General features: G+C 44.8%; 3 protein-coding genes across 4 annotated transcripts; 1 reads left to right on the top strand and 2 right to left on the bottom strand.

Annotated features, from left to right (window-relative positions):
- Positions 1–3,259: 3,259 nt before the first annotated feature.
- On the top strand, positions 3,260–5,701 carry LOC9268541 (uncharacterized). The gene has a single exon (XM_015780668.3). The coding sequence runs from the start codon at positions 3,606–3,608 to the stop codon at positions 5,451–5,453; it is 1,848 nt and encodes a 615-aa protein (XP_015636154.1). The 5' UTR covers positions 3,260–3,605; the 3' UTR covers positions 5,454–5,701.
- Positions 5,702–10,796: 5,095 nt separating this feature from the next.
- Positions 10,797–15,163, bottom strand: LOC4334913 (glyoxylate/hydroxypyruvate reductase HPR3). 2 transcript variants are annotated; one of them, NM_001419069.1, is made up of 3 exons: positions 14,632–15,163; positions 11,151–11,702; positions 10,797–10,949 (listed from the first exon to the last, which is right to left on the bottom strand). In NM_001419069.1, the coding sequence occupies exons 1-2, from the start codon at positions 15,094–15,096 to the stop codon at positions 11,178–11,180; spliced, it is 990 nt and encodes a 329-aa protein (NP_001405998.1). In that variant the 5' UTR covers positions 15,097–15,163; the 3' UTR covers positions 10,797–10,949; positions 11,151–11,177. The 2 variants fall into 2 exon arrangements, with proteins under 2 accessions (NP_001405998.1, NP_001405997.1); NM_001419068.1 differs by lacking the exon at positions 10,797–10,949 and having other exon boundaries at positions 10,997–11,702.
- A 55-nt stretch (positions 15,164–15,218) lies between these two features.
- Positions 15,219–19,562, bottom strand: LOC4334912 (arginase 1, mitochondrial-like). The gene is made up of 6 exons (NM_001419067.1): positions 19,287–19,562; positions 17,727–17,886; positions 17,505–17,638; positions 17,077–17,286; positions 16,654–16,764; positions 15,219–15,813 (listed from the first exon to the last, which is right to left on the bottom strand). The coding sequence occupies exons 1-6, from the start codon at positions 19,431–19,433 to the stop codon at positions 15,553–15,555; spliced, it is 1,023 nt and encodes a 340-aa protein (NP_001405996.1). The 5' UTR covers positions 19,434–19,562; the 3' UTR covers positions 15,219–15,552.

Raw genomic sequence — 19,562 nt, 5'->3', positions numbered from 1 at the left:
TAGAGGGAGTATATAGCTTGACGAATCGGGAATTATTGGTAAATAATACCTCACGGTGTATAATGCTACGAGATATTATATATCTTAGAAGACAATACTTCATTCGTTTTAAATTACTTACCATTTTAGCTTTGTCATAACTTTTATATGTTTGTATCAATTTTGAAAATTCATATTGTATAGCATCATAAGGTTTATGTTTTTAGATTCACTATGAGAAATGTTTGCATAACATAGAATTTACATGTTGTTAACTAACACTGATTTTTTTAAAGAAATAATGCTCAAAGATAGACATGATCGATTAACTTAAGATAGATTTAGAACGATAAGTAATTTAAAAATAGAGAGGGTACGGTAAAAAATAACTAGTAAGAGTAATATATATGCAGGTAAATTGAAATTTAATGCAGTGCTAGCTATTGTATGCATTGAATCAATCGATCCTTGGTCTCACACCCATTAAGGCCAGATTAATTGAAGGGTTCACTTAAAGCTTGAATTTTTGAACGACCAAGTAGTACGTGAGAGTATTGCCATAACTAATTTTCAATTTCAAAATGAGCGTATAGTAGTACGTAGTCGAATTCAAATCCACGACGAGACGAAAGCTATGATGCGTGGATCTAGCTACAAGCTATAGCTTTCATGTGGTAGATCTACCTACATGGAATTAATTAATTTACCGTGCAGCTACGAGTTTGGTCGAGAGAGAGAGAGGTTAATTATTTATTAACCAGGGGCCGGATCGGAGGCGCGTGTCTACTGACACGGTGGCCGGGGACGCATGTAGCTCATGGATCAGCTGCTAAGATCAGATCAGTATAGTAGCTGGTGTACCACCAAGCAGGCAAAGCCTCTCTGCATGCGTCCAAAACGTTATCTTTAATTTTTGCATTTGTGCATGCTCCCCCTACCCCTACCCCCAGCCTCAGCTGATCGAATTCAAAACTGAATACCATCATTTTATTTGAATGAACTTGCATGTGCATTATTTTTTGTTAGAAAAAACAAAAGAGTGAAAGTTAACCATGTACACTCCAGTTAAGAAAAAAAAAAAGCCATGTTTCATAAATCCGACACGATCTATTGTCTATGGATAATACAATGATACTCACTGGCTAATATATACGGAGTACAACACATCACAATAAACCGCCTAGCTATTAATTTTGGGCTATGTATCAAGCCAGAAGTTATTATTTTATATATATAGAGAGAGAGAGGGAGGTTCGTAAGTATATAGTTGGGTGTTTTTTTTAATAAATATTTGAATTAGGTTGAAGGAAATTATACAGTTGAGAATGAGATGGAGCATATTAATTAAGAGGGTGACGAAGAAGGTTTGCAGTAACTAACAGTTTACTAGAAAATAAACAACCATTTGTTGTGCAAAGAGAGGGATAATTAAGGAGGAAGAAGATGACGATGATAGGCCGGAAAGCCATGTGGTCACGCCGGCTGCTGCTGCTCACTGGAGTATTGTCTCACTGGGGTCGCTCATCCATCTCACCCAGAGAGAGAGAGATTCCAAGCAATGAAATGAGGAGGAAGATGATGATGGTGACGCCTTCCTCAATTTCAGTGCACTTAAAACCCCCAACCAATGGGGGCTCAAAACGTCACTCACAGTCACATTTGATCCGTTTTGTTATCCACTAATCCATGGTAATTAACCACCCTCGCATGGGGATTAACTACGGCATTAACTAAAGTACATCATATCAGTGAGTACAGGGGTAGTAATTAATTAACCAATGGACCATGCCCAACTGTCTGATGACCGATGAGAGTGTGCATTTTGCATAGAGGTGTGTGAAGAGGCTGTGCTTATATCATCTCATCTCATACTATGTGTTTGGTTTGTGTTTTCTCGTTGGAATCATCGTCGGTCCGTTCGTCATATCGTCATCTTTGCTCCTTCCAATGCAAAGCGAACCTTAATTACTGTGTTAGTACATGGGGCAGTCAGGTACTGTACATTAATAAACTTTAGGACAGTCAGCAGCATATACTACTGCAGTATCACATCCCTTTCTTGCTTCCCCTTTCTCTTAGTATCATGCCCAACTTTTTAACCGGTGGTACTAGTATTATACTACGACTGGATGCCCAAGAAAAAGGAACCAAATTCAAATTGAGACATATTTTGGTTAATTTCATGTTCTTGTTTTCCAATCAAATTATTCGCAATGTCAGTTCTATATTTTAGGACAATGAAAATATGTTACATCCTCGTATCTCTGTCCTAAAACACACATCCAAGTGATATCAGTTCTTACGTACAGTCATGCTATACGCTCTTCCATATGGTAGAATGTGGTTGTCAACCAAACAGACCCTGGCTAACGGATGGATGAGAAACGGGGGTAAAAATACAAAATATGGGGGTGAGAGTAGCAATTTGAAGGATGGTGAGCCCGCTCCCACGAGATGGAGGGAGGCATAACCTGCAGTAGATTCAGATCTCTCTTCTTTTGAAAACACATGCAGTCGGTGTACGCAGAGATACAGCTAGAGAGGAGCATCTGTGCTGAAAGCAGAGAAGCAACCAACAATTAGGCGGAGAATATGCAATGCATGATGATAACAACTTTCCCCTGTTTCTCCTCTTTCTTTCTTTCTTTCTTTCTTTCTTTTGTAGGGAAGGGTGTGATGGTGGTGGTACAAGAACCAATGATAACGATCCATCCTTTGGTTTGTTTTGGATGGAACAACTGTGTGCTGCATGTATTTCAGTCCATTTCCAGATTGACACTGATTGATGAGATTGATTCCCTTGCCCCGATGCATCCCTGCTCTGCACTGGAGTAGTTCCTCTCTCTCTACAGGCTATCCCAGATTCTATTACCGGATTGGGTTTCTATGTATGCAGTTGTTAGCGTGACTGCAATTTAAAACGATTAAAATAACATTCAACGGCTGCAGACATTGTTTGCACATTAAAATAACAAAAATGTTTACAATAGCATCCGTACTGTAGCACTCAATCTTAACCGTTCCTTGAAGAAATGAATGAATGAGATAATTAACATGTACTCTAGTCACTAACTTGCAATTTGTAGTAGTGACCGCATGTAATCTCAATCCAATATTATTACCCAAGAGAGAGTCTCTCTTTCATGTGACTGTAAATTATTCAAGCAGAGGGATTCCGGGTTCCTTGGTCCCCCTTGTTAATTACTGCTGCTGCTCCAGGGAGTAGATTTCATTTCACTACTACTACTACTGGAGCCTGGAGGAGTAGCTGCATATTTTTTTGCATACTCCTACTCATTTGCCCACTCTGTGCAGGCAGTGTCACACTTCCCCAGCTTAACTACTCCACTCCTCCTCACCCTCTTCTTCTTGTTCATCTATCTTTCTCTCTCTAGAGCAGGAGTACTAAAATGTTGAGGAGCAAAATATTTGCAATTGCTTGCACCTGCAGACACCGACAACAAACACTTGCTAAATTTGTCCTCCCCTGCCCTGCATCACAAAATACCTACCCACTTCAACCATTCCAGCTACCTCTACCTAAGCAAGTATAGCAGCCATAGGCGTATACTCCTACAGGAGAGAGGAGACGAGACGAGAAGATCGGTGAGAGGCAATTTGTTGCCATGAAGACTAGCTCCAGACACCATTGGTTCTCCCGCACCCGCTCCTCCTCGCCGCCGCCGCCTTCCAGGGATCAACCTCCTCCTCCGGCGTTCAGGCACGGGAGGCCAACGCCCGACGCCCACCCGGGCTGCATGGCCATCATGAGCTACCTCATCTTCTCCCCCGGCGCCGGCTGCGTCGGCCGCCCGCCCAATTCCTCCTCCTCCCACGTCGCCGTCGTCACCGCCGCTTCTCCGCCGTCGTCGTCCCTTGCTACGCCGGGCGAGGCGGGCCTCCAGGCGCCGCGCAACAGCCTCGACCTCCTCGACGCCGACCTGCTCCGCCGCGACATCCAGATCGGCGTCCAGATCGAGCCGGCCTTCGACGCCCTCGCGCGCCCCAGGCCGTCCGCGCCGACCTCCGAGGCCGAGACGCCGCGCACGCCCAGCCTCGTCGCGCGCCTCATGGGCATCGACGGCCTCCCCGACTCGCCCTCGCCGGCTACCTCCTCCAACTCCAAGCCGCGCGAGAAGAAGAAGCGCGTCATCCCGGAGTCCATCAGCCTCCGCCAGCCGCTCCGCGACCTCTCCCGCTCCCTCCCGGACACGCCGCGCGCCTCCACGTCGTCGCTCAGGCCGGCGGCGGCGGTGGCGCCCACGTGGGACGTCGTCGACCACCCGCGCCTGTCACTGCAGGTGCTCAAGGACAACGTGCTCGACCGGGCCAGGCAGTACATGTCCATGCCCACCTCGCCCACCTCCTTGTCCAAGAAGAAGAAGACCAGAAGCCGCCGCGACGCCACCGCCGCCGCCGATGGCCGCTCCAGCAAGGAGAATGCCGTGCGCGAGATCGTCAGGCAGGCCAGGGAGACCGTCACAAACCGCAAGTCCAAGAAGAACGCCGCCGCCATTGGCAAGGAGAACGCGAGCCCCGTGCACCACCACCACCATTGCGGCAAGGAGAACGCGCCACCTGCAGCTAAGCAGGCGGCAGCCGCGCCGCCGATGAGGGCGCCTTTGGCTGAGCAGCAGCCGCACGCCCCGAGGCTTCCGCTGCAACCGAGACCTGCGCCACCGCCACCGCCGCCTCAGCAGCAGCGAGCGAAGCCGTCCCGGCCGCCACCTCCGCCTCCGCCGCTGGACCCGCCACCGAGAGCTGCGGCGCCACCCGCCAAGTGCAAGCGACCAGACGGGTGCGAGCGGTTCGCGACGCGGATCAAGAAGCCCGCTCCACCGCCAATATTACCGGCGCAACCATCGCCGACGAGCTCGACGGACGTCAGGGACATCGTGGTCTCCGGCGAGCGCAAGATCACGTCGTCGACGCCTGCGGTGACGGCGCCTCCAGCAACGGTGGAGGAGGACCCGGAGTACGTGTACCTGCGGGCGGTGCTGGAGCGCGGCGGGTTCATGCGGGCGAGAGCGGCGGCGTTGAAGGGGCACTCGGTGGAGACGCCGGTAGACCCGCTGGTGTTCCACCTCCTGGAGCTGGAGCTGCCGGCGGACGAGGCGCGGCTGGGGCCCCTCCGGCACAGATGGAACCGGAAGCTGCTGTTCCAGCTGACGCAGGAGATGCTCGCGGAGCAGCTGCTGGGGCTGGACCCGACCTCGCCGTCGACGTCGTCGGGAGCGGCGCTGGTGGCGCGGCTGTGGAGGCGAGCGCGGAGCTTCCCGGCGGCGGACTGCAGGGTGGTGGAGGACATACTGGCGCTGGTGGCGGCGGACGTGGAGGCGGCGGCGCGGGCGCGGCGGGTGGTGGAGCGGCGGCTGGTGGCGGAGGAGGGGGAGGACGTGGCGGAGGAGGTGGCGGAGCGGGTGCTCGACGCGCTGCTGGACGCGGAGATCGCGGCGGTTGCCGGTGGGGAGTGACGTCACCCACCACCAACCACCGTCAGATCACTGTTCAACGATCCGGATAGCGACAGGTCGCCTCGAAATGCGCGCAACTAGTTGATGATCTCTCTTGAATTGGCTGAGTAGACATGCCTCGTCTCCTCACTTTCACTAGCTCTCTCTCTCTCTCTGCTTTTTCTTTTTCTTTTTTTAGTTTTCCTTTTTCTTTACTGTTATAAAATTTCTGATGTATATACTCCTACATAGTATTATTATTGATTCAACATCTGAACAAAATGCTTATTGATAATTGCCCTGAAACAAGATTGATTTTTTTTTATGTTTTAATTTCATTAATAGACTATTTCTAAAAATATTTTCAAATAATTCTATCACGCCAGACGCAGCTGAAGTGGAAGCAGCCTCTTCTCACGCCACCACTGCTGGCATGGCAGGACAACGCTGCCACTCGGCTGGCGTGGCCAAAAAGTTCAGTTTTCGAAAATATTTTTTTAAAAGGCTTATTAATAAAATTAAAACATAAAAAAAAGAAAAAATAAAAAAATTTGAACCAGATTACTCCTGTGTATATTGGGTGAGAAAGAATAAGGAGCCGAGTGTGCAGAGCAGAGCAGGTACGGTACAGTACGTAGAGATAATAGCACTGTAGTAAATGAATCGCGGCATTTAATTATGGGTGCTCCACATTTGAATGCGGTTCCGTCAGATAGTGATGTAGTAGGAGTACTTGTACTATAGTGATGATCAAAAAATATTGAGGGGTTGGCTTGTGTATCGTAGCGGTACCCTGGGGTAGGAACATTTTGCAGATCCATCCACTGTAAACAATTAGATTTCCATCTATCTCTGTTTGCTTTCGTTGCTACCTTTTCAAAACTGCATCCATGCAGCCTCAACCTAGCTACTATTACCGTCCCAAAATGTAACTATTTAGTACTCCATTCACCCTAAAATATACGTAACAATCAAGGAATGAATTGGACATATCATAGATTTGTCCAGATTCGTTTTATTAAGATACGTACAATTCGATCCTAAATTATTCCCTCCGTTTCAGAATGTAAGTCATTCTAGCATTTTCCACATTCATATTGATGCTAATGAATCTAGACATATATATTTATCCAGATTCATTAGCATCAATATAAATGTGGGAAATACTAGAATGACTTACATTGTGAAACGGAGGAAGTACTATATTTTTGGATGAAGAGAGTATTGAATTTGACACCGTTAGTACTATGAATTTGGATATAAGACCAAATATCTATATTTTGAGACGGAAAAAGTAACACTATAAAATTTTAATTATCTTGTTAACAAACGGTCACAATCTTTAAGTACTACTAGTAGTGATAATTAATACAGTATAGTACTATCTTATGGTTCTTGTTTTTGTTTTTATGAAAGAAAGAAAGAAGATAGTAAAAAGGTGATGATGAGATAAAGAGAGAATCTGATCCCATTTGTTTGGTTGCTGACATTGGCATCGGTTTCATCAAGAGGAATGTGGCATCGGTCTGAAACAAGGCTAATACTGAGAATTTTTTAGGCCGGTGATAGAGGAGATAGATAAGATGCTGTGTGGTTTGTACTGATTCATCCTCTCCAATACATCTCACGGAATATATGTCTTTTCCCCTGCGGTGTTTTGGGACTTGCAGCAGCAGAATCTCTGAATCTGCATGCATTCTGCAGCAACACGGACATGGCATGGCCGGCCTTCCTTCAAATTGCAGTCTGCACTGCATCTGCAACTGAGAGTAGCGGAGTAGTGTACCTCTCACCAATTTGTTGCTGTTTTGCTCGTTGTAAGTAACGTTGGTCATTTTGCGTCTATCGATGTGTCTGCTTCTCCCCTCTCGCTCATTGTTTGTGAGGGAAAACGTACGTGCAGAATTCCATCTGCCATATATTACGCCAAGTGGCCACAAAATTCACACTAGTAGTAGTAGATTCATATTCTCTTTTTCGATCCCCCTTGATCATCAAAATTTCTCAACTTTCCTCAGGTCGATCCGTATTTTTCATCCTTATTATATTATTGAGCCAACTGCCTAGTTAATATTCTCGGAAACGGATTGTGTCGGCATGGTTAATATTGGACTCAGAAACAAATTAGACTCTTTTATTTTAAAATAGAAAAAAAAGAGAAAATGGTGTGTTTCTTGTAACTTTTATTCCTCAATCTTAAAGAATACGGTTTCACTAGTAATCCAACGAAACTGGAAAACGATAGTAAACTATCCGAACAACATGTTTTTAAATAAAAAGGTGTAAATCTCTCCAAGTGAAAAGTGAATGTGAAAATTGAACGATAATGAGCCACGTAAGCAAGAAAAGATGGTCCGTTGGATTTGAAGACCGTTAAAAAGAAGACCTCTCCAATAATCAAGCAGAGTGAACGAAAGGCTCCCGAAGCACTCCTGGCTTCTAACTTCCCCAAGACCCCAACCTCCTGCGTCTGCCTCGATGTCCACACAACCGAGAAGTTCACCATTATTTTCTTGGCCATGGGGAAGACGTAGAAGGGGTAGTGGTGACGCAATATTGCAGTGTGGATGGGGAAGATGCGTCGACCACGGCACAGAGAGCTAGACGGAGGATGCCTAGCTTTGAGTTGAGGTGCCGCCCATGGAGTGCCTAATGTGTTCCCAGGGCCATGGCAAATGAGCCTCTGCCTTGAGCACAGCCAGGTCCACGTGCCCATGTAGAGAGCACCAAGACGAGCTCTATCTATAGGGATGCACGAGCCAGGGTTTAATTTGGGGGTGAAAATGGTTGGAAACAATCGGAATCAGTAGCATCTCTTCGGAAACGACATTCGATCGACCGGTAATTGACCATATTTATCATTTAAACTATTCAGTGTTTGCATTAATACGATGTAAAAAGAAATTAGAAAATATAAAATTTATATATAGCCAAAATGGGTAAAGGTCGAAAACGGTACCCCTTATATTGAAACGGTGCTCGGTCGATCGGGAATTTTCATGACCATTTTCATAAGGTTAAAATAATACATAGAGCCATTGGTTCAATTTAGAATAAAAACTCACAAACATATCCTTACAAAGCAATCACTCCATTGAAAAATAAAATAAAGGGTTGTACAGTAGCAGCAAAGGAAAAAGGGGAACTCACTGTCATACAACTACTAAGATAAAACAAATAGTATTAAAATAATGTAAATTTAGTTTAAAAATGTGAATGCAAGGTTTGCAATTAATTGTTTATTAGATTTCCTACTGACTTTATTATCTTATAAAAGTTAAAAATCAAATAAGCAAAATAATATAGAAGGCAGTTAGCATAACTATATTGACAAATTCTTCATGCACCAATACAGTTCATATATATTTTTTTTAAACATAGAGGAAATAGCAAATAGCAGTATGGTTAGAGCCGAGCGAATACGTGACTTCATCATATCCTAGTTGGACTTGAAAGCGAAAATAGATTTCACCGTGTTACAGAAGTACTCCTAGTATTAATTAGCACTGTTGAAAGTGGATAAAGAAACATAGGCCATGCTGACATACCACTGTGTGTCGACGCTGTTACTAATTTTTGTCAAGACTGACTAGTATTGTACTCTTTGTTAGACATGTTCACGTTTTCCCCGTACATTTTTGTCACACTGCCTCGAGTGGAAACCACTACCATCAGCCAAGCCAGGTTGTAACTGGACCTTATCTGGAATAGTAGATTTTTGAAGGAATTTCACGAGATTTAAACTGATTCAATAGAAAAATCCTAAGTTCCAATCTATGGATAAGAAGAGTCATACAGTGCTAGTACAGTATGAATAAGTTCATCCAAGGTCCCTTAACTTTACACCGAATTCGATTTTCGTCCTTAAACCCAAAAACCAGATATAACAGGTCCCTGAACTGTCAAAACCAATGCAAACATGGTCCCTCGGCGGTTTTAGCTAACATGGCGCCTACGTGGCTGGTTTAACTAGGTATTCGTCCCACGTGGCATTGACGTGGCGTCTACGTGGCAATTCTATCCCGAAAAATAAAAAAAAACGTGGGCCCACATGTCAGTTAAAAAAATTGAAAAAAGTGGGGCCCACATGTCATTCACACCCCCCTTCTTCCTCCTCTCTCTCTCCCCATCTCCCCTCTCTTCATCTCTCTCCCCCTCCTCTCTCTTCTCGATGGTGAGCACGCCCAGCGTAAGTGGTGAAGGGGTGGAGGAGCGAGGCGGCGAGGTCGGGCCGGTGGCTCGGTGGGCGATGAGACCGGTGACCGCCGACGAGAGCGACGGGCTGGAGGAGGAAGCCGGGACGATAAGAGGGGGTCGGCGACGGCGGTGGGCGAAGCAGGACGCGTGCGGCGACGGGTCCCCCTGGAGCAACGCCGGTGACCGAGATCCGGCAGTGGCGGCGGGGAGAAGGGCGGTGGCCGGTGGGGAGAAGGGGCGGCGTGCGGCGGTGGCCGCCGGAGGAGGAGATGCGGGGAGGCATGCCGGTGGCAGCGGAGGAGGAGGCCGTCCACCGCGCGCTGCTCCCACTCTCCACTGTGGGCGAAGGACCGGCCACGCTTGTGGTGGGACCTATGCAGCAGCGCCGACTTCCGCATGTTCCGCCCCACCTTCGACTTCCTCTGTGCCGAGCTCGCCACCGCTGTCGCCAAGGAGGACACTGCCCTTCGCGCAGCCATCCCCGTCCACCAGCGTGCCTCCCTCCACGAGGCCTTCCTGCATCCATGCGCCGCCACAACAAGTTCATCACAGAATCGTTAATGTCGTTTTAATTTGGAGCAAATCAAGTGCGTGCAGATGCAGGTGTGTGTATGTTTAATCACCGTTTTTTCTTGGAGCAGTGGCAGCCCTCGCCGTCGTCGTCACTATTGCGTTTGAGGCGGCCAGAAGCATAATCTGAAGCAGACTGCATTGGTGGGGATTGTCGCCGCCGGCGGAGCACCCGCCTACCGCTGGGGGCACCGCGTGGGCGTTGGACACGCTCCCATCGCCGGTGAGCTTCCCGCCCCTCTGCTCTGCCCCGCTCCGCCCGCGGCCCGTAGCCGCCCAGCTCCGCCGATGGCAGTGACGCCTAGAGAGGGATGAACAGAGCTGGGAAGGAGGAGGAAGAAGAGGAGGGGGTGTGGACCCACATGAGGCCCACCTTTTTTTTAACTGACATGTGGGCCCATAGTTTTTTATTATTTTTCAGGTATAGAATTGTCACATAAGCGTCGCGTCAATGCCACGTGGGATGAAGACTCAGTCAAACCAGCCACGTCAGCTAAAACCGTTTTCCAAACCGCCGAGAGAACTTATTTGCACGGTTTTGACAGTTCAAGCAACTGTTATATTTGGTTTTGGGGTTAAAGGACGAAAATTAAATTCGGTGTAAAGTTAAGGGACCTCGGATGAACTTATTCCAGTACAGTATAAAGCCTCTTTTGGGCCAATGGACCTCTGATGGGCCGCTTATTTGGGTTACACTGTACATATATATACCCATCACTGTATATACTGGAGTATTATCGGAGTTCACTTCTGCAACGAAAATAGAAGTGTAAATTTCATAAAATTACACGTTTTGTAATCCAAGCTGTAGAAAACTATATATATTTTGACACTTGACTACATATTTATATATTTGGTATTAAAGTTTCACGGAACCACGCTATTGATAAGTACATGAAATTTACTCAAAAAATGGAATGAAACCAGACGAATAGCAACAATAGAAATTACCTGTACGTGGAGTATGTAGGTGGTGGGTTAGGGAAGCATGACCGGCGTGAGCAGCGGGTCGCCGGAGAAGAAGGCGTCAAGGTTGGCCACCGTGTGGTCACGTAGGTCGGACCTCGACTCCGCCGTCCACACCGCCACGTGGGGCGTCAGCACCACGTTCTCCATCTCCCTCAGCTCCGGCGACACCTTGGGCTCGCCCTCGAACACGTCCAGCCCGGCGCCGGCGATCCTCCCCTCCCGCAGCGCCCTCACCAGCGCCGCCTCGTCCACGTTCGCGCCGCGCCCCACGTTCACCACCACGCCGCCCTCGCCGAGCGCGTCCAGCACCTCGCCGCCGACGATGTGGCGCGTCTCGCTGTTGAGCGCGCACGACACGACGAGCACGTCGGAGTCGGCGGCGAGGGCGCGGACGTCGGCGTAGTAGGTGTAGGGGAGCGAGCGTTTGGGGTTTCTTGAGTTGTAGGAGATGACGCAGCCGAATGCTTCCAGCCTCTTGGCGATCAGTGAACCGATGTTGCCAAGCCCGATGATGCCCACACGCTTGCCGCTTACCTGAAATTATTTGATTAATTATTTAAGCACATACATGATTCAGAGAAAATTAACTCAAACTGTCATTTCACATTTTTGGGTTGATGCATGCCAACAGAAAGACGAGAAATGCATATATAAAACCCGGCACTGACAATCAATACTTTTTTTTAGATAATGGGAATTTATAAAACCCGGCTTCTACACCAACGGGGGTGTATACGGCCACAGAAAATCCGAGCGAACAAGCTCTGTTCATACACAAAAGCTGTGTTTAGTTCACGCCAAAATTGAAAGTTTTTTGGTTAAAATTGGAACGATGTGACGGAAAAGTTGGAAGTTTATGTGTGTAGAAAAGTTTTGATGTGATGGAAAAGTTGAAAGTTTGAAGAAATATTTCGGAACTAAACACGGCGAAAGTTCACAAACAAAAGGAGCACAAAGGCTCAAGCACCTTACATAAAACTAAAAGAGCACAAAGATTCCAAAGCCTTTCAAAGTGAAAAGATCTTCTAAATAAACTAACGACCATATTACCCCTTTAATCGCTTTCTTATATTCCATCTATCTTTACCAAAGAAGTGCATGACATATGTCTCTAGCAAACACCACATACTCCCTCCATTCCATACATGACAATCAACACTTAGCAAACATTTTTACAGAAACAAATACTCCTTCCATAAAAAAAACGAATATAGGATTGGATGTAACACACATTCTAGTACAATAGTACTACGACAGATGTATGTCTAGATTCGTAGTATTAGATGTGAATCTAGTACTAGATTAGTTTTTTATGAGACGGATGCAGTATTTCACTAGTTAATAGCTTATGTCAGTCAAGCCTGCAATGATGGAACCTATAATCCTCATGGTCAGTCTGGTATATGTTCTCTGATGCAATATTCGTGTATGACACCTACACAATACACTAAACAATTTTATATGCGTCCCTTTGGTTGTAAACTTTAACACCACCAGTTGTTCCAAACGTCCTGAATTTCTTAAATTGTTGGTTCACAGAACAAATTAAACACCTAAACTTTCTGATTTAGTTAGAAGCCATTGTTGCATAAACTGTGGCTTATGGACAGCGGTTGTAAATAGAATTACAGGTGTAAGGAAGTGTGCGTGAAGTAATGGATTTGGATCATATGCAACGAAAAATTTAGGATATCAAATGATATGTTCACATTTTCCCATTGTTAAAAGGAATCGATGATAAGATATATTTTAAATTTGTAACTTGTAAATGAATGTTTTTCACGAAAAAAATGCAATATAAAAAGCAAAAGAAGTGTCTTTCAGGAATGTGCAAAAGGCTTGCATATATTTTGTATTAAGATATGAAGCAATGAACAAACTTAACAAGAAAAGCATAAACAACTATGAATTAAAAAGATTGGGTATGGAACAAATACTTTTTTTCTTGGAGGACAATTGGTCAGAGGCAGACCTGTGTCTCCGCAATTCCTTTTTCCATACAATATCCTCTTTACCAACAATTTTTACAGTGGCCAAAGTAAAAGCTGAGGGTTGGAGTGCTTTTAGATTTAGAAGAACTTTGATAGAGGACAGATTGGTGTTATAGCAGAAAATACAACAGTAATGTCAGATTATTATTCTGACTGATCAGAGAGACATGATTATTCGGAATCGTACAAAAAGTGGGCATTTTACTGTGAACTCCTTTTACAAAGCTTTAAAAGTACAGGGCTGCCTTTACGCTTTGAAGAAAATGTGAAGTTTAAATTACCTTTGAGATAAGATTTTGGCAAAGACAATTTAACTCAAAGAGGTTAGAGGTGGACATCTTTTCTCGACCTGTTCACCAGCGAAATTTGTATGGGATGTTGCTAATTGTGCTTTTGACTTGGAGTTATTCAACGTATTGACCCTGGATGAATTGATTCACTAAAAACCTCCAGAAATTGATTGCTAATTATGGGCCAGCAAGCCAGGAATGCTGCTTGTTTCAAAAACATTTTACTAAAAGACAATTTGAAGTACAGATGGGGAATCAAGCAGGAAGATTGCAATGATCTGATACTGTGCCATTTCAATAGCTCCTTGTTGTTGCTTTGCTGAAACTTTGTTGAGCCTTGTGTAATGGAGTGTGACTCTTTTTAGGTACTTCTGCTGATGCTGCTTCTCTGCACTGTGCTGAGATAATGCAAACAAGAGCTGGTTCTATTTTCACTCCTTATTTTAAATTGCTTTCTTAGCTATCAAAATAAAATGCATCACAAGTTCCATTCTTTAATGGGAATCGGAGAGATTATATATACATATAATAAAAATAAAAAGAATAAATATTATAAAACTATATTTTTTTTACCAAACTATCGCAAAACTACATATTTAAAACGTTGTATTACAAAACTACAGATTTAACAGTAAATTTATCCCAAAACTACACATTTAAAGCCGAGTATCATAAAACTACAGATTTTATATTAAATTTATCACAAAACTATAGATTTAATATTGAAGTTATCACGAAAATACATATTCTAGAGTTTAATCCCTAGTACTAACATTATGTTGGAGTTATAAACGTCATAGTTTTGGGATAAATTGATACTAAACATATAGCTTTGTGATAAATTTGGTACTTAATCTTTAATTTTTGTGACATTCCATTCCAATTATATAGTTTTGTGAGAAATTTCGTGCTAAAACTGTAGTTATGTGAAATTATAACTTCTGCTGATGCTGCTTCTCTGCCCTGTGCTGGGATAACGTAAACAAGAGCTGGTTCTATTTTCACTCCTTTTTTCAATTGCTTTCTTAGTTATGCAAATAAAATGCATCACAAAATAATGGAAATCGGAGAGATTATACGTACATATAATAAAAAATAAAAATGCATAAACTCAATTAGACTGCAGTTAGTGTTGGTGATTAGTTGAAGAAAAGAAAAGAAAAAAAGGAAGGTGGTGCTGACCTTGGAGCCGAGAGGATAGTCCCCCTGCACCGGCCAGAGCCCTCGCCGGACGTACCTCTCCGCCGCCGACACGCGCCTCATCACGTCGATCACCATGCCCACGGCGTGGTCGGCCACGTCGCCGGAGTACACCGTCCCGGAGTTGGCCACGACGACGCCGCGGCGCGCGCACTCGGCGAGGTCGATGTGGTCGACGCCGGCCGCCGTGCTGACGACGCAGCGCAGGGAAGGCACGGCGTCGAAGAGCGCCGCGTCGGCGCGGATTGAGCCGCCCCCCATGACGACGGCGGCGCGCGGCGGGTCAGGCGCGGCGGCGGCGGCGGCGAGGAAGGCCGGGAGAGGCTGGCCGGAGGAGAGGAGGTCGAGCACGCGGTAGCGCTCGCGCAGCGCGACGGCGAAGGGCTGGTCCACCGGCCGGAGGAGGAGGACGGCCGGTGGCTTGCCGGCGCCGGAGGGCGATGCCATGGTTGACACAGACTTGCCACCAGCTCCACCTCCACCACACCACTCCACTTGAACCTCGTAAAATATCACTCTTTTTTTTGGCAAAGTACTTTCTATATAATAGTAGTATAGTACTATCATTCTTTTTTTCTGTCTTTAAAATGCCAATAATTTATTACTCTTATTGGCCATGCATTTTTGTCGTCAGCATGTTGCCTGAAAGCACGACAAAAACGGTTCATATGCATTCTTCTAGCACACGATGATGAGGGATAACCATAACATCACAAGTGCAAAATGGAGGCAAACATTATTGCAACCTAATGAGTATATTCACATACAAAATCTGGCATAGCTGATGTCTACTACATAGGAACCTAGACTAACAGCTAAAGGAGTCTGGGAATCATCCTCTTTGCTGCTTCAGACTCAAGGGGTTGGTTGGTGATATGATATGCCCTGAATCTGAATGGATGCTCACTTGGAGATCTTGGCTGTGAGCTCCCGGACCAGCTTGGCTGCAACCATAGCCGTCATCCCGTCCACCGTGTCACGCTGCGGGTTGAACTCCACCACATCTCCGGCGACAACATCTCCTTGCAGGTTATGGAGGATGTTGAGCACGTCGCGGAAGGAGAGGCCTCCTGGCTCAATGTGAGAGACACCTGGCGCGAAAGCGGGATCGAGGCAGTCCACGTCAACTGAGATGTACACTCCCTTCACACCTTCCCCAAGTTTCTGCCAATAAATAAAAAGAATAAGTTAGACATTTGGATAAAAGGATATCCATGCTATGGATCCCAACTGGGAAACACATATACATAGATTGGATGGCATCAAAATTTTACTTTGGAAAATAAATAAAACATTGGCTTAATCCTAAGTTCCACTTGTGAACCTTCCTTTTTCAGCTGGTTAAATACAACAATGACAGGTAACAGGGTGACTTTCCAACAGATCTTGATGGTTTTGACAAGGTAACTGTCACTCTGCCACTTTATTTTTTAAGCAATTTTATGAATAGCTATTTCCACAAGGCACACTACAAAGCCCATCGACTGATGAAGTTTGGTTATAAAAACAGATTAGGGAGCCAATGCGAACGGCCCCTTGCCAAATTTTGGTGACAAACCAAGTTAATGGCAAATCTTGGTCCAAGCTACCAAAGTTTCCTAGGTTAACATCGCCAAAGCATTGAAAGTTCAAACTAGACACCCATGGCCTTGGTTGCCAACCTGTTGTAGACAAGGCTGTCCAAACAGAGCATCTACGAATAGATTACAGCATTAAACTTAATCCCATGATAGTTTATCTAACATTATGGTAGAGGTATCAGAGTTGCAACTTGAAGAGAGACCAAAAGCTGTGGAGGCAGTAACAGAGCCCAAAAGGACCCTAAAACTCCTTTGGGCCAAATAGATACATTAGTATGTTTAAATGAATGGCCAAGTGCAAATTTGCAATTATCACACTACAAAGAATCATAACACACATCAATACTATATGTCCCCAATCATCATATTAAAATTACCCAGGTGATTGCAAAGACATTGACGTGGTTATTTTTAGTAAAATTACCAGACTTTCAAGCTTCTCCCTATCTTTTGAAAAAGTGCGCATCTCATACTGTTCCACACCAAATCTCTTCCCCTGCTCACGCCCTTCTTTGGTAATTGATCTGATTCCAACCTGAAAACCATCAGGATTAAAGGTGAAACCATATTTTCAGAGCAATGACAGCTGCGCTAGTTATAGAGAAGATTATAACCCAATATTTCAATATTGTGTTTGTATTTTCCTTCTCCTTAAATTTGGGCTTAAAAATAAAAGAGATACTTCATTCATTCGTTCGTTCATTCAATAGTAGTCCCTTTGTTTAGATAAACATCCATTCAGTAGTACTATGATAGTTCTGGAATGCAGAACTCAAAGATATACAAGTGGGATACCAACCCTCCTGGTGATTCCCTCAAAAAACAACGAAAAGCTGTATAAAAGTACCTGTAGAAGCCTCCTAGCATAACCTCCTTCCATTATTCTTGCAAATGAAGAAGCATGCGAATAGATGTTTCCTTCAAAAGCATCGTAGATATCTGGATGTGCGTCAAGGTGAAGAATGTCAACAGGTCCACCAAGCTTTTCAGACACAGCCCTAACAACTGGATAAGATATTGAGTGATCGCCTCCCAGGACCAATGGCCGAAGAGGATCCTACATAAAAGTATGGCATAGTTAATAAATTACTCTGCTTCAATAGCTTTAAGTTTTGTCCAAGCAAATATTTGTCCTAAAATTAATTAAGATGTATGTCAGACTTCACCAGATCCTTAAATAAACTTCAAAAAATTATGCTAACTACTGTCAAGGAAATAGCTGAGATGATCGACAAACAAGTTTTTGAAACAAGCATGGTGGGATAATGTGCTCACTTCCTCCATCACTGTTTTGACAGACTCGCTTACAACATTCATCAATCTGTCATCTTCAACACCACAGTCACGAATCTCTTGTATGGGGACATCACCAACATCTGTTAGCACTCGAGGATCATTGAGTTCTTTGCCTGAACAACAAGAAGGCAAGGCATATTTCAATAAATGCTTATTGTATACAAGATATGCTACTATATAGTTTGAACACGTTAACTGTACCTTCTTCTGTGCTAGAGTTGGTACTTCCACACCAAATGGCTTCCCTTATCCGGGGAGGAGCAAATGCAGGTCCCTGTAAGAACGATGAGTTGTGACCAAGAGGAACACCTAAGAGGCATGCTGAAGCTTTCACACCACCAAGAGCGCGCAGCAACTCTGCCTGCACACAAGCAAAAGTTCCAAGTCAGGGTTGGCAGAGTTGTCAGAAATGTTACAAGATTAATTAAAAGATTTGATCCTAGAATGAAGTAATCTTGTAGAAACTGAAGTTTAAAATCTTTAGAATCTGAAAAAAAAACACTAAGACTAGTTTGCAGAGAATGTACGATTAATGCCACTCTCAATGAGCCATAGGTTTATTTACGAACTCAAACAAAGTAGCTCCAAATGTTAAACTTTTCCATCTCTAATTTGTTAGGTATTCAGGTGCAACATGGTAAACATAATTGCTTCAGAGAAAGAACATAAATCTGTAGATTAAGCTAAGAGGACGTTGGATTACAGCTGAAGCAAAGGCTGAAAGCAATGCTGTGTGCGAAGGACCATCTTTGACCATATCTTAGTCCTTGGCCCACTAAATAATTTTGATATGAGCCTTAAAAGGACTCAATCGTTACATAAGTTGCAGACAAAAAAAATAACACTTGAGGTAGCATATATAAAATGAGTTGCAAACAAAAAAACACTTGAGGTAGCAGATGTAAAATGTAGGTGTACAGATCCAACCCATGTATCCATTACGCATTCGCGATATGATTTGAAAGCCTGGTAGATGGTTAATTAATGATTGATTAAATTTCACAGAAAAGAAGAAAAAACAGGTCATACAACAGTCAGTTCATGACAAAGCCAAGGGTCGTATTAATGATAGTCCTGTATCTTGTCCTACAATTTGAGGGAAGAGCTGATTGTAAAGGTAAGCCACTTAATTTCTTGTGTGGAGTACTTGTGCTGTTGAAAGTCTGGTCCTACAACATTTGGTGCGTGTTGAATCGACTTAAAAGCAACATAAGTAAAAAAAAAAGGGGGGTTTGGGTAGTACAGGTGGGTGGGGGTTTCAGAATCAAATGCGACATCAGAGTAGTGTTGTAAGGATGCCCCCTATCTGAACGCAAGTGCTATATTATGGTTGTTGCATTAAGAGATTATTATTACTGGTAGTAAGTCAGTAAAGTTAAGTAGCAAAAAAAAAAAAATTTTTGGGTGCACAGGTGCAGAGAGAGAGAGAGAGAGAGAGAGAGAGAGCAAGTGTGAGAACAACAGAATGGTGTATAATTAACTAATCGATTAGCAGTAGCAGGATACAATGTTAACAAAGGGAGAGCACATGCTACCACTAGTAAAAGGAAAAGAAAAGAAAAGAAAAAGACCGGGTGATACTGACACTAAACATGATTACCCATTAACTGGGCGAATATAAATAAATAAAAGAAAAAGGGGGTGAAATCGAACCGAAAGGAATATGCAGCTTTTTAAAAAAAGAAGGGGAACCTGGAGAAAGAGGATCGCTGCAAAGCAGGATGAAGATGAAATGGGTGGGGAGAGAGAGAGAGAGAGGACCTTGAGCTTGGCGCGCTCGCGGATGAGGGTGAGGGAGGCGTCGATGACCCGGCTCTGGCCGCGCTCCAGGGCGTCCGCCGACACCTTGGCGGCGCTGAGCCGCCGGACGTGGTGGATCCACCTGGTGCCCGCCGCCACGCCGCCCATATCCCCCCTTCGCTCCGCTCGACGTCGATCGATCTCGATGGAGGATTCGGGATTTGGGGATGGGATTTGGAGAGGAGAGGGGATCGATCGAGCGAGCGAGGCAACAATAATGCAGTGCACCGCCCCGCC

Source organism: Oryza sativa, chromosome 4, assembly GCF_034140825.1.
Source record: "Oryza sativa Japonica Group chromosome 4, ASM3414082v1".
Classification (NCBI taxonomy): Eukaryota; Viridiplantae; Streptophyta; class Magnoliopsida; order Poales; family Poaceae; genus Oryza; species Oryza sativa.
Note: the sequence above shows the minus strand (reverse complement) of the source record. Positions and strands in the feature narration are given on the sequence as shown.

Bases quoted from the DNA above. Each gene is read 5' to 3' on its own strand.
- LOC9268541 (XM_015780668.3), top strand. From the start codon at position 3,606: ATGAAGACTAGCTCCAGACACCATTGGTTCTCCCGCACCCGCTCCTCC.
- LOC4334913 (NM_001419069.1), bottom strand. From the start codon at position 15,096: ATGGCATCGCCCTCCGGCGCCGGCAAGCCACCGGCCGTCCTCCTCCTC. The intron at 11,703-14,631 runs GTCAGCACCACC...AAATAATTTCAG, and splicing joins ACTATCCTCTCGGCTCCAAG to GTAAGCGGCAAGCGTGTGGG.
- LOC4334912 (NM_001419067.1), bottom strand. From the start codon at position 19,433: ATGGGCGGCGTGGCGGCGGGCACCAGGTGGATCCACCACGTCCGGCGG. The intron at 17,887-19,286 runs GTCCTCTCTCTC...GCTTGTGTGCAG, and splicing joins GCGAGCGCGCCAAGCTCAAG to GCAGAGTTGCTGCGCGCTCT. The intron at 17,639-17,726 runs GTACAGTTAACG...CTTGTTGTTCAG, and splicing joins CAACTCTAGCACAGAAGAAG to GCAAAGAACTCAATGATCCT.